This window comes from Besnoitia besnoiti, chromosome VI (genome assembly GCF_002563875.1).
Source record: "Besnoitia besnoiti strain Bb-Ger1 chromosome VI, whole genome shotgun sequence".
NCBI lineage: Eukaryota > Apicomplexa > Conoidasida > Eucoccidiorida > Sarcocystidae > Besnoitia > Besnoitia besnoiti.
In genome coordinates this window covers 1,830,594-1,843,455 of record NC_042361.1, presented here as the reverse complement: position 1 = coordinate 1,843,455, position 12,862 = coordinate 1,830,594, and the positions used below count along the sequence as shown (strand labels likewise).

General features: G+C 59.3%; 2 protein-coding genes across 2 annotated transcripts; one reads left to right on the top strand and one right to left on the bottom strand.

Moving 5' to 3' along the window:
- On the top strand, positions 1–5,983 carry BESB_066700 (diacylglycerol kinase accessory domain (presumed) domain-containing protein; the record flags this gene model as incomplete). The annotated part of the gene is made up of 10 exons (XM_029365063.1): positions 1–747; positions 1,158–1,722; positions 2,105–2,177; positions 2,463–2,586; positions 2,920–3,060; positions 3,372–3,528; positions 3,923–4,038; positions 4,549–4,638; positions 5,094–5,189; positions 5,876–5,983. The coding sequence occupies 10 exons, from the start codon at positions 1–3 to the stop codon at positions 5,981–5,983; spliced, it is 2,217 nt and encodes a 738-aa protein (XP_029218646.1).
- A 2,391-nt stretch (positions 5,984–8,374) lies between these two features.
- BESB_066690 (rRNA metabolism protein, SBDS family protein) lies at positions 8,375–12,027 on the bottom strand (the record flags this gene model as incomplete). The annotated part of the gene is made up of 4 exons (XM_029365062.1): positions 8,375–9,987; positions 10,603–10,726; positions 11,412–11,434; positions 11,904–12,027. 4 exons carry the CDS (start codon positions 12,025–12,027, stop codon positions 8,375–8,377), a joined length of 1,884 nt encoding a protein of 627 aa, XP_029218645.1.
- Between the last annotated feature and the right edge of the window lie 835 nt (positions 12,028–12,862).

Genomic DNA, 12,862 nt, shown 5'->3' with positions numbered 1-12,862 from the left:
ATGCTCGCTTCACTCTCCTCAGGAGGACGCAGTCCTCATGCAGGGCAGTTGGAGAAGGGCAGCGGGAGTGCGTGCAAGAGCTCCGCGGAGATCGGCGGAGGCCCGCGCGCGCTCCCCTCGCTCTCTCCCGCGCCCGACGCTGCAGCGCCGGCGCTGCCGGGTGCTTTGCCCTCGCCGGTCTCCTCTCCTCTCACCTCCTCCACAGGCGCCGCCAGCGGCGGAACCGAGTCGAGTCCCTCGGCGCCTGCGACGGCGCCAGGCGCCTCGTCCGCTGTCGGCACGCCTGAGTCCGCGCCGCCGACTGCCCGAGGGTCGATCGCCCCGCAGGGGGCCCCCGCGCGCGCGGGGGCAGAGCCGCGGGCTTCCGAGCCGCGGCCTGCCTCTGAGCAGCAGCCTGCCACCTCCTCGGAGCTGTTGGTGGCGGGAACGCCCTGCGACGTCGGCGCCGAGACGGCGGGCGTGCGGCTCGAGCGGGAGGGCGCCTTGGCGGCTGCCTTCGCTCAGAAGGCCGACAGCGAACCGCGCGCGGTGCGGGCTGCGCCCGTCGACCCCAAGGGCGCCCCTGACCAAGGCAGTGCTCCGGCAGACGACGAGGCGGACATCGGCGTCGGCTCTTACGACTTGCGCGAGGACAGCGACGAAGTGGAGCTGATGCACTATCTCGCCGAAGGCGGTCGGAAGCCGCGCATGCTCTTCATCTTCATCAACCCGACAAGTGGAGGCAACAAAGCCGCCGCATTCACAGAGGTAACAAGAGTCGAGCGAGTTTGGGGGTATGGGGGGGGGATGAGGGGGAGTGGGAGGGGCGTGCGCCCTGGCTCGTTTGTGTGGCCGTTTGGAGGTGCCTTTTCCCGTTGATAAGTGAATGCAGCGTGCCTCGGCATCATCTGCCCGTTCCGAACTGCGCTCCTCAGTCTTGTCTCTGCGGGCGATTTTCCGCCGCTGTCGCACTTCTTCGCCTTCGCTCTCCTCACGTACTCGTCGTCTTTCTCCGCCTTTCACTTTGCCGTCATCTCACTCGCATGTGTTGCTTTCCTGGGGGGGCTCGTGCGCGTCCTCCATTGCCTTCCCGTCTCGCGGTCACCGCGTGCTCCACTTCGTTCGACGCAGTGGGGTTGCCAGTATCCAGGGTGCGCGTGGGTGTGTTTTTGGTGCAGTCTGGCGTGTGTCGCCTCACGATGACTACCCCGTTTTCGTGCAACATTTACATTTTCGATATCCGCGAAGGCACGCCGGGGAACAAGCCGGGTTTTCGGCTGCTCAAGGCGGCTACGGAGCTCGCGGCGATGTCGGCGCAGCCTAGTCCCCAGCGCTCAATGGAGGAGCTGCGCAACAAGTCGAATGCGGCGTCCTCTGCGGCTCCGTCGATCGAGTCCGCCTCCTCCCCGCCGCCGCCGCCCTTTCTGTCGATGCGCGCGACAGCCCGCGACCGCGCCAGCGACGACCTCGTCGCCCAGGGCGACGCGCACGAGAATGAGACGAAAAACGAAGGCGAAACTGGGGACGCCGGAGGCGGCGACGAGGCTGCGGCCGCGGGCGCTACGGCCCCGGGCGAGCCGCGCGGAGGAGAGACCTCCGGCGCGGAGGACTTCCCCGAAGAGGACGTCATTCGCGTCCTCGTCGCCGGAGGAGATGGAACTGTCATGTGGTGTGCGGCTGAGGCTGAGGCGCACCATATCGACCCCATGAAGATTGCCTTCGGAGTGATTCCCTATGGAACAGGTAGACACTGCACAGACTCCGCCGCGGAAAAGATGCGACGCGTGCGCGCGGAGCTTTCGCCCTTTGTCGCCGTCCGTTCACTCGATACAGCACGGAGGTCGCTTCGTAACGACTCGCCTGCATGCGTAGGCTCACACCCCAGGAAGTGGCACGAGTGAGACTGGTACAGATATTCCGGCGCATTGCTGCCTTATATCCAGATGTTAGTGCGTTTGCGTATATATATATATATATATGTACATGTTTTGAAGTATGTATTTTTGGTCGTGTGTCTCTGTGTGGATGCGGCCTCTCCATCCGGTACTGAGATCTATGTTCTGTCTGTGTAAGCGTGCCAGAGAGTGCGAAAAACAGAGGAACGCCTTTTTCTGTTTTGGCTCAGGAAATGACTTTGCGAACGCCTTCGGGTGGAAGCAGCGACGGGGCTTGCGGCCGTTCGACGCGGCGATGAAAACGTAAGTGCCTTTGTACCAATATATGTTGGTGGTTCGGAAGTCGTTTTCCCAAGAACTAATGCGATCTCCTATTTTCTGCACCTTGTCGGGTGTTCAGCCCCTTTCTCACTAGCGGCGCGCTGCCTCCTACGCGTGCGGGTGTTGGATCGTGCGGCTGCAGGCACATCCCTGCGTAGATCAGCCGAGATTCCTCACTTTGAGCGACATCGTCGTGACATTGCGCAGCGTGCATCTCTCTGAATATGTGCATCTTTAGAGTTTAGATGCATGTGCTTCTTCGTTCAGGATGAGGGCTCTTCTCGCCGAGTGGGATCAGGCGCGCGTCGTCCAGCACGACTTGTGGAGCGTCAAGGTCGCTTTGAAGGGCAACGGCGAATTCACGAAGATCAACTCAGAAACTCGCAAGAAGGTAACTCTGCGCAGCAGCCCCGCGGCCTCTCTCTGCAGACGAATGGACGTATGGATGCGTGCGCGATGCTTCCCCCACGACTCATTCGTAGACGCATGCGTGTTAGCACAATAGAACTTCGTTAAATAACTACATATTAAAATGAGCGCATGTAAACTAGTCTTAAACACACCGATCGTCACGTGCCAATCCTGTTTGTCTCTGTCTCAGAAGTCTAGCGCTTGATGGTTTCTGGCGCGGGCTTGCTTATCGCGTGGCACCGCTGCGGTCGTCTAGTCCCGATGGAAAAGGAGTGGATTTCGGATTTCGGTGTGGGTGTGTGGCGGCGTGCAGCAAGTCATCCACGACGAGTTGGGCAGGCGGATGGAGTCGATGGCGTTCGTGATGAGCAACTACTTCAGCATGGGCGTCGAGAGCCGCATCGGGCGCGGCTTCGATCGCCACCGCACGCAGTCGCAGTTCCTCAACAAAGTGGTACGTGTGAAGGCGGCGAAATCCGTTTGAGGATCCGCCGCAGCGTCCTCGCACCGTCTTGGGCTTACCCAGGGGTCACGCGTGAGCTGTTCAGCAAGTTTCGCTGCGCAGGACACAGGGAGACCGACGGTGGCGGCCTGCGGACACGGCGAGAGCAAAGGCGTCGAGCGTGGTCGCGCCCGCGCGGTACCAGCGGAAATCTGCGCGAGGAGGGAGACGCGCGTGTCGTTGCGCCGGGAAGCTGCATGTTTCGGGAGGAAGCGGTGACTTGGGCGTCTCAGCTCTGCTTGCACGTGCGTTCTGTTGCTCAGACTTACGGCATCGAAGGGGTGAAGAAGGCTTGGTTTAAACGGACGCTGGCGATCGACCGCATCATCGACGCGCTGATTGACCGACCGGGCGAACCCGACGAGCAGGTTGTGTTCAGGACGCGCGACAGCTCAATGACGAAGGGACCGATCCTCAAAAGTGCGTAAAATACGAAAATCAAAGAGCGAAACCCCAACCCTTCCAACAGCCAGCGGTTCCGCGTCCCGAGAGGCACCCGTAGGCGGCACGCGTGACCGCTGAGGACTCCGAGGGCGCACAGTTGCATGTGCGCGAATGGAAATGCCTTCTTTGAGTGCCTTCTCGCAAGCGTCCCCTCGTCGAATGGGCGGTGCAGTATGAGCTGTACGCAATGCAGAGCGTGTGCGTATCCTGAGGTCTCCTGCAGAAGAGAAGAGCTCCTACACCAAAGTATATGTATATGTATGCATAAGTATGTATTTTGAAGTTAGAAGTGTGTCTCTCTTTGAGTTGGCGCCGGACTCGGTCTGTTTTGCTTACGGTCTCGCTGCGGCGTGTGTGTTTCTGTTGTCAGAATCGGTGTCGCTGGTTGCGTTGAATATCCCGAGCTTCAGCGCGGGCAACGACATCTGGGGGACTTCGCAAAATGTGGGCATCCTCGCCAAGTCGCCGACCCTCAAGCGCGAAGTTGTGAGTCAGCGAAGGTTGGGTGCGCGTGTCTGGGTGTCGGCATCTGCCGTTTGGAGACATCCAGTCGCGTAGAGGGCGGGAGGATGCCTGAAGGAGCCTCGTGGATTCCGGAAACATACCCATTCGAGAGCGCCCTCGCGCACATGCGTGTATGCGTGGGGCGGTGTGCATAATCGTCTCCGTTGTGCCACAAAGTCTATGTCAGAGTCCGATGCGAGGAGAATTGCTCCAGTCGGCCCTCTGGAGCTCAATTTGCGCAGTCCGCAGGCGCGCATGCAGTGAGGCGCGTGCCTGTCGACGCAGGACTCGCAAGGCAGAAACCAGTGAGACGTCTCTAGAGGCTGGCGCGGCGGTTGTATCTCGCAGTCCGCGGTGTTCGGCGGAGAGGCCTCTCGAATCGGTGTCTGGTGTCTGGGCTGGCTGTTTTTCGCGTGTCGGGGTAGCCCGGGGGCTGAGACAGGATGTTAGGGGTTCGCTTCACAGGGTTTCTTCGGCTCTTTTTTTGTGCAGAGGAAGATCGTGCAGGAGAAGCAGAAGACGGGGGATCGCGAACTGGAGTTCCTGAGTTTCCCTTCTATCACGTCACTGGGCATCGAATTCGTAAGCGTGCAGCCGCGCTTAGAGGCGCTGCGCGCCCGTCGGATGTCTCTGCGGTCTTTCTGAGTTAACGCGCCGAAGCGAGCTGTCTGTGTAGTGCGCCAGGGCGAGCCATGCATCGAGCCGCGCCGAGCGCGTCTCTCACGCGAGGCATCGTCGGGCTCGGGTTTTCTGGAGCCTGCACGGTGACCGTGTTTGTTCCATGCGCATTCGTGGATGCGTCTGCGACTGACAGCCTCGTGGAGAGAGGGTGTGACAGTCTCAGAGGCGGGGCCGGGAGGGGCGGTTCTGGGGAGAGCTTTACATCTTTTTTCAGCCGCTTCACCGTAGGCGAAATTGCCGGTAATCTGGCGTACGAACAGCCTGCAATGTGTCTGCGCAGAGCGGCGGCGGAAGGCGCGTGTGTGAATTTTTGTGCATCTAGGTGCGTCTGTGGTGTGCGTTCTTTGCGTGCCCAGGCTTGCCACGGGCAGGCGCGACGCGTCAATCAAGGCAAGGGGCCGTGGAAGTTCATCTTCAAGGAGCTTCCGACGAAGGCCAAAGTCTATTTCCAGGTTCGTCTGGGGAATCTTTTGTGCGCTGCAGGGGTCTTCACAACGGGATCTTACGTATGGGCTTGTGTGATCCCGTGCTGGTTCCGTAAGCCAACTTTCAGCAGGGAAGTTAGTGTCTAAAATGTATATCTGACAGTCGCCAACGGGGCGGAGTCGTCGCTTGGAAGGCTGCTCGGAAAACCTTGCAACTCGTTCGCTCGGCAGTCTAGATGGTGTCTACGCCGTTTTAGAGAGCAAATGTGGTTGCGGCGCGCCTCGCACATTAGTGACTGCGCTTCATTGAGCGGATTTTTGCATGCGTTGCATTCCCTAGTTGCGCTCCGCGTAGGGCTGGAGTCTGCGCCTCCGTGGATATCTCTCGTAACCTTGTTCGCGCCTGCAGCAGCGTGCGCTCTGCATTGTAGAGAATTAAGTAAGATATATACGTGTGCAGACATATTTCTGTATATATAAATGTATGAGTGGAGCTCATCTGTCCCTGCCGTAGGAGGCAGTGGTTGTATTGAGGATACGGCAATAGTCATATATATATATATATATATGTTTGTATATACGTGTAACTGTAGGTTTGCAGCATGTAGCTGTCGCCTGCGCGCACCTGCTGTTGGAAGCATGTCGGGACGCGGCGCCGGTGTCTGGCTCGTGTGACTAGAGCTGAAAGAGCCTGAGAGTGGTTGTGTCTGCAGGTTGACGGCGAGTTCTTCCAGATGACGCATCCGGACTACGTGACCATTGAGCACAACCGCACCGTTCGCGTTCTCGCGGCTCCGCCCGACAAGCGTTCGCGTGTGTAGTGGCGGAGAGGCGTGAGGAGACGAAGAGACGAGCGTGGGGTGTCTGGGCCTGGCTCGCTTCTCTCCTCCCCGCAGGAACGCAGGGAGGTGGTGTCCGCCGATATTTTAAAAACGCGTTCGTGTGCGTGTGCGTAGGGCAGCGGGCGACGACGCGTGCGGAATGTGCTGTGCGTGGCTGCTCGCCGAAGGAGTGCGAGGTGCCGCCGCAGGAGTTTTTCCGTGTCCCGCGGCGCTGCGTGCGTGGCTGTGTGTATCTTCGTCGCACCTTCTCGGTGGCGGAGCTGCAGTTGGCTACTGGAGTGTCTCTGCCTTTGTATGCGCAATGTCTCGAGAGAGAGAGAGAGGGCGTCTGTGCATAAAAGGCGTGCTTTCTTGAGGGAGTCTCCGCACGCTGCGAGACTCCCACGACTACCATGGGCGATCTCCTATCCCATGCACCCCAAAACCGGTCTTCGACTTCCCGAAAAACACGCGAAACTACTTTTGAAGAAAGGACCGCCGCTGCAACAGCCCCGGTATTGCACGGGGCGTCAAGATCGAACGCAGGCTCACAGGTCAAATGGTCACCGTCGGCGTCGGCGGGGAGGTCTTTAAGCTGCCCGCTGCAAAGTTCGCGCCAGCGCGGGCAGCGCACACATGGAAGGGAGCGAACTGGCTTCGGCGGAGACAGCCGTGTCTTCCGTTTGTTCACAGTGTCACCTCGTGCGCGCGCCTCGAGGAGGACGGCAGCAGATGCTGCGAGCGTCCGCGGAGCCCAGTTCCGATAGCTGTCTTTGTCATTGTAGTTGCGCGCTTCCAGCCAGTGTGTGTATGAAGTTTGTGGCGCAGTGCACATTTTCTGTGTAGCTTGTTTGTCTCTTGCCGGCGAAAGTCCGGAAGTGATCAGGGCGAGGCGCCCCCCGTCGTGGTGGGGAGTCGCTCGCATCCCGCTAGAGCTTTTGCGCGCATGCGTCTGTGGGGTGGAGTCTGCTTGCGCAAGGAGAGAGACGTGACCACGCGCATGCAGAAGCCTCCTTACGTGTGCGCTGGACGCTCTTCACGGGGCGGCGAGCCACGAAAACCAGCCCGCGGGCGGCGCGAGGCAGCCCGCTTTGTTGGAGGCGGCGTGTCCGGAAAAAGGATCAACATGAATGAACCTCTCGCGCCATTCAACGTGTCGTCGTATCTCCCTCAGCGGCCTCCGTCGACCGGCGTCGAACACTCAGGGCACGCCGCTGAGCTGCCTTCTCTCCGCTCGCCGCGGGCGCGGGAGAGAGCCTCTGCCGTGGGCCTTTCATTGGTACACACGCTCTGCAGAGAACCTGTTCCGGAAGTCGTTGGGACGTAGACGTGCACGCCTGAGGCGCCAGTCGCCTCGGGCGGACGGGGGCACAGCTGCGTTTCTCACGCCGTGCACTATGCGGCATGGCACGTGAAACATCTATATATAGATATATAAAAATGTATATATATAATTATAATCATGCAGGCGCACGGTGCAAGCTGCGGCGCGGAGGGACCTCTGCGCATTCTAGAGTGAGGGTACCAACGGTGCCGATGCACTGCTGACACACGCGGGTCAGTGAGGCTCTGGAATCTGTTCCCGCGGCTGCGTGCATGCGCTTGCATGCTTTCCTGTACGTGCGCGCCACGTAGCACTATGAACGCGCAGGCCCCAAGCAGTGGATACTTAAACAGGCGGCAGCGCTTAGCTCTGGCAACAGATCGAGCGTCTCCGCGTAAAAGGTGCACTTGTCGTTTAGTCGGCTTCTATTCAGAGTGCCAGTATTCTCAGTGGAGCTTCGCAGACTTCGCGGGTCGCAGTCTGTGGACGCCAGGCTGGTGCCTTCCAGCGAAACCTCGAAAAAAGATACTCGCCATCAGGGTCATCGCTCGCATTTCACCGTTCGTGCAGCCCTCTGTGTCGAAAGTTCAGAAACACCGACGGGGGAGGTGGCGTCGCACGATATCGATACGCTCCTGCATCTTTGCCTGCACTCTACCCGAGTGGAAAATCTTGAGTGCTCTCTGCACTACAAAAAAACGTCTCTGAGCGCTCGTGAGAAGCAGCGACGCACCGTCTCCTCTTCACTGTCTCTCCAGGCGACAAGACAAGGAGAACCACTGTTTCCAACACATCAAGGAGCGCTTCTCGCTCTCAGTGCCCCACTGCCTCTCTGCTAAACAAGTCATAAATCCACATAGAAGTCACCAAGCTCTCATACATATTAATATATAAATACTAATATATATATGAAGCGATGCAACATTTTCCAGCTCCGTCCTCGAGAGAGCGGTCTCGAGAGCGGACAGCCCGTGTGCGTCATGTGCGACGCAGAAAACGGCGACGGGAAGTTCTCAGGAGAGGCTCGGTCGTCTCCCCTTCGGCGCGTATGTTTCTTGAGCAGGATTTCAGTACTCTGGCAGCACAAGCCCTTCAAGACTTTGCACGAGCTGTTCATCGAGCTGAGCTTCTTGCCACCCTTCTTCCGTGAGGGGCGGCAGGTTTTTGATTCTTCTCTTCAGGTTCATCGCATGCAGACTGGACTTACAGTGCTGTCTGTGCTCCGCGGCGCCTTCAAATCCCATTTGACACGTCCGACACGAGAACGCACCCGCCTTCTCCGACCCTCGCGCTGCGACGTGCGCTCGTTCTGACATGGTTTCTGCAGCATCCGGAAGAGCTTCTGTGGCTCCCTCTGCGCGCGGAGCAACGGCGAGAAGGTCGCGGTCGCCGCCGGCGCGCGGCCGCCTCTCAGAGGAGTGACTCTCAGAGCCTGTGTGTGAAGGACGGGAAGAAAGACGGCCTGCGTTCAGCTTGGACATGTCGTCTTCCTCGCTGTCCCACTCATCGCGCCGTCGGTTCTCTCTGCCTCGTCGCTTCCTCTCTTTCTTGCTCCTTTGGGCTGCCGCGCGCGCCCTGTGGAACGCGTCTTCGGTCGGCTCTTCATCGGTGGCCTCTGAGGCGGAATCCAAGGCGCCTAGGGCGGCTTCTCCGCCGGCCTCACGAGGAAGCGGCACAGCGTCTCGGCGGAGCCACGCCATGGCCGCAGCTTCAAACTCCTCTGGAGACGATGGGGCGACATCGCGGCGGCTGACTGCGGACAAGCTGCTGAGCGGCGAGTCGTTATCGAAGCTGCAGATTCCCGCGAACCTCCGGCCGTGTCTCAGTTTTCGGCGCCCCTCTCTCTTCTTCTTCCCCGTCCCTCCGGCTGCAGCGGCCTCAGGCATCTCTCGGAAGGACAGGCCCGCGCCGCTGAGTCCGTCGTCGCTCAACACACTGCCGCGTCGCGCGCGTCGTCCCTCGTTCTTCTTCTTGTGCTTTTCTCTCCTTTTCTGAGACGCGCCCTCGCACAAGATGTCAGGGATGTCATCTGCCAAGGGACTCTCGCCCGCCGGCGCGCGCCTGGCACTTCGGCCGGCGGTCGCGTGCTCCTCCACCGGAAGCTCCGCGTCGACTGATTCTGTAGCTGAACTTAGGCACCCTTGGATGCAGTTCGCCGCGAGGAGAAAAAGGCTGCCGCGGAGCGACTGGAGAAGCGTGTCGAAGTCGCGGTAGTAGCTCGCGGGGTTCAGGAAGGTCACGCTGTACACCGCGTGCTGGGCGGCCGCCCTCGCGGTACCCGGCTTGCAATCTCTGTCTCCTTTCCCCTGTGCCTCCGCGTCGGGCGCATCTCCGAGGAGGGCCTCAAGCTCCACGACGCCTCCGCACTGCTCGATGAACTTGCGGACTTCGTCGCGATGCGAGGCTCCACACTCGGCCTTCAGGCGCATCATGCGGCGAGCGATGGCGTTTGCGCCGAGCTTCCGCTGGAGCAACGCGACCGCCTTGAGGGCCTGCGCTTTCGATGCCACGCCGAGCTTCACTCCGAACCCAACTTGCTTCAGCGCCGAGGCACACGCTGTGCGCGTCAGCGGGAGCCCCGTGCGCACGTTGACTGTCATCTCAATGACCAGCGTAATCACATCCTGGAACGCCGCGGCGAGCGCCGCTTGACGCTCCTTCTCCGAAATCTGCAACTCCCCTGAAACGCCACAGACCCAGACGCCACAGAGAAAGTGAACGCGGACATCCGCACACCTAAATGCAAACACATACGCAATTATACACATATATATGTATATTTATATATTTTTTTAGATGCGAAGCAAAACCGGGCAAAAATGCGCACGCGCATCCGATGGCAGACATAAGAAGTCCGATGATGTCCGCGGGCAGACGCACTGACTCAGCCGCATGCGTATGGGGTATGCTGCGACATCTGCAAACATCGGTACGCAGAGGCTTCTGAAAGGCTGCCGGCGCATCGAGGCAGGAAAGCAGGATGACTTTTCCCCTAGGGATATACGCAAAACAAATAGGCACGATATGGATTTGGATTTCAGGCTTCTCTCTTTTGAAAGGAGCCTTTGCTACGCACCACATGCACATATCCCGCCCTTGTCCGCTTATGCATATCCATCTACATATATATACATATATGTATATTTAGATATATATATATATACGCATATATACGCGTATGCATAGATATATATGCATGCACATGCATATAAACATACCATACAGACATATATATGTATATGCATGAATATGAATAGACTGCAGAGCTGCGTCTCTGACTCCGTTGGAGCCGCACCTTTGTCGAGAATGATTCTGCAAATCTTCTCCTGATCCGCCGTGTTGAACACAGCCAGGAGGGCGTCGCGCTTCGCGAACTCGCCCTTGGATACGTTGTGGAAAACAGCATTGGTTTGCAGCACCTAAGGAAAACGGCGAAACGCAGCCCGAGGCACATCCACATTAACAACGTGCGGCCCCCCACACGTGCTGGCGCGTCCGTCCTGCGCCATTTCGTATGCGCCTACATTCATATACACCTATATGTCCATATGTATATATATACATATTTATGGGTGCTGGGGCGTGGGTTTTTGAATGCGCATGCACCGCGGTGCAGCGCGCAAGCGAAAGCCTGGCGGGATTCGGCAAAAGGCCCTCTTCGAAAGCGCTTCCTTCTCAGAACCTTTAACTCCAGCCCGCGCAGCTCGTTACCGAGTTGAAGACACACAGAACGCAGGATGCGGGCAACGGGCGCCGAGCGAACGGCGACGCCGGGCTCAGGCCGAAAGGGGCGAGGAGAGCTCCCGCGGACAGCCAGCCCGCTGTGGAGGCGGCGGCGCGCGGCGGGTGGTACTCCTCCAGCGATTCCGCTTGACCTCCACGCCGCGCCGCAGAGAATGACAGCGAGTGCAGAGAAAGCGGCCGCAGAGGCGACCCGCTGACGCAGCGGCAACTATATATGGGGAGACTGAGCGAGGACTTTCCAATGAAACGGCGTGTTCCAACGCTAGTCTAAGTCTCTGGCTGCCGCGCGTGTGAGGCGCTGCACTCGCTTGACTCCTCTATCTCGCCTGGACGTTGAGAGTATAAACTGGGATATCTCACCTCTTGCAAGTCGTCCTCAATGCCTGAAAAGCACCACGCAGGCAGCACACCAGGCACGCCGACAGTGTACGGCGCAGGCTTCACGAAACGCGCGCGGCAAGAGAAGAGAAGGCAGCCTGGCGCCTGGTGTTGTGCGACGGCATTTGCTGCATAGCTAAGGCCGTCTGTGCACTCAGTCGCGACGCGCGCTGTCCTTCTGCGCCGCCTTCCCGCTCCTCAGACACCCCTGCACTGAGCTGCCTGCAGGCGCGAACGCCGATCTTCCTCCCCCCAGACGGGCGCCAATACGAGAGAGGTGAAACCGCGTCTGCGCCTCGAAGCGACTCTCAAGAAGAGAGCAGATTCGCCTGAGCGGGCGGAGAGGCTCGCGTACGTCGTGCGAGACCTCGCGCGGGGAGGGGTTCTCGTGCGATTCTGGTGTTTCTGGCATCCTCCTGCACAGATTCCATCCAGGAGTCTTTGCTCAGGGCCTAAGAGCTTGGGAGGGCGTACCTGCTCTCCAGTTGAGGACTTTGTTTTTGTAGCAGGCGACCTCGAACCGGTGGCCGTGTTGCCGCAGGCGCACCACCGCCACGTTTGTCAGGCGCACCTGCGTGACAGGCTGTTTCAGCGACATGAGGCCCACGCAAACGACAGAGAGTCCGCAGGCTTCCTGTGGCTCCTAAAACTGGGCGCCTGAGGAGACGGCGGAAACGAAGAGCCGGGCGAGTCGCGCGCGTCGCTGCGGCGGAAGCCGAGGGAAACGAAAAGCGACCCGAGTCTGAGACGCGCTCGCAAAGCTCCACGCGTCCCCCTCGCAGACAGCGAAGCTTTCCACGGGTGGTAGAAGCGAGAGGAGACTCGCAAAAAGTCTGTACGCCCCCGCGAGCCCCTGTCAAAGGAAAAAGTAAGAGTCAAACTCGAAGGCCGTCCTCCTCAACCCCGAGCGCGCCTTCGCGCTGCTCCCTTCGGCGCCCTCAAGGCGAAGAGCAGGAGACGACACGAGGATAAATGCGTTCGGTACGTCCTCTGTTTCGGCTTTGGCTCTCTCCGCAAACTCCGAAGACGAAGTTGTTGCTGTCAAACGATCTGGCGCTGCGGCACCTCCTTCCTCACACCGGACTGACTCTGCTCAGCCACGAAGCTGCGGATGGGGCAGAACAGCCAGTCGACAGCGGAAGGCTTCTCAAGCCAGATAGAGAGGGAGTCTGGAAAAGCCACATTAACGCGTGAAACTGAGGAAGGCGCAGACTCTTGAGAGGAGACGCGACAGACGGGACTCCGAGCAAACGAGGGCGAAGGAGAGGAAGAAAGCTAACCCTTGGAGGATTCCGCGAGGAGGGAAAAGGACCAAGCGTCAAGCAAGCAGAAGGACAGCGATCGACTGTCTCATGCGTGCCCTAGGCGTGACCGCCAACTTCACAGAGAAAAGAAGCGCAGCGCAACAGAACGCCGACGGGGGCTGCGAGCGC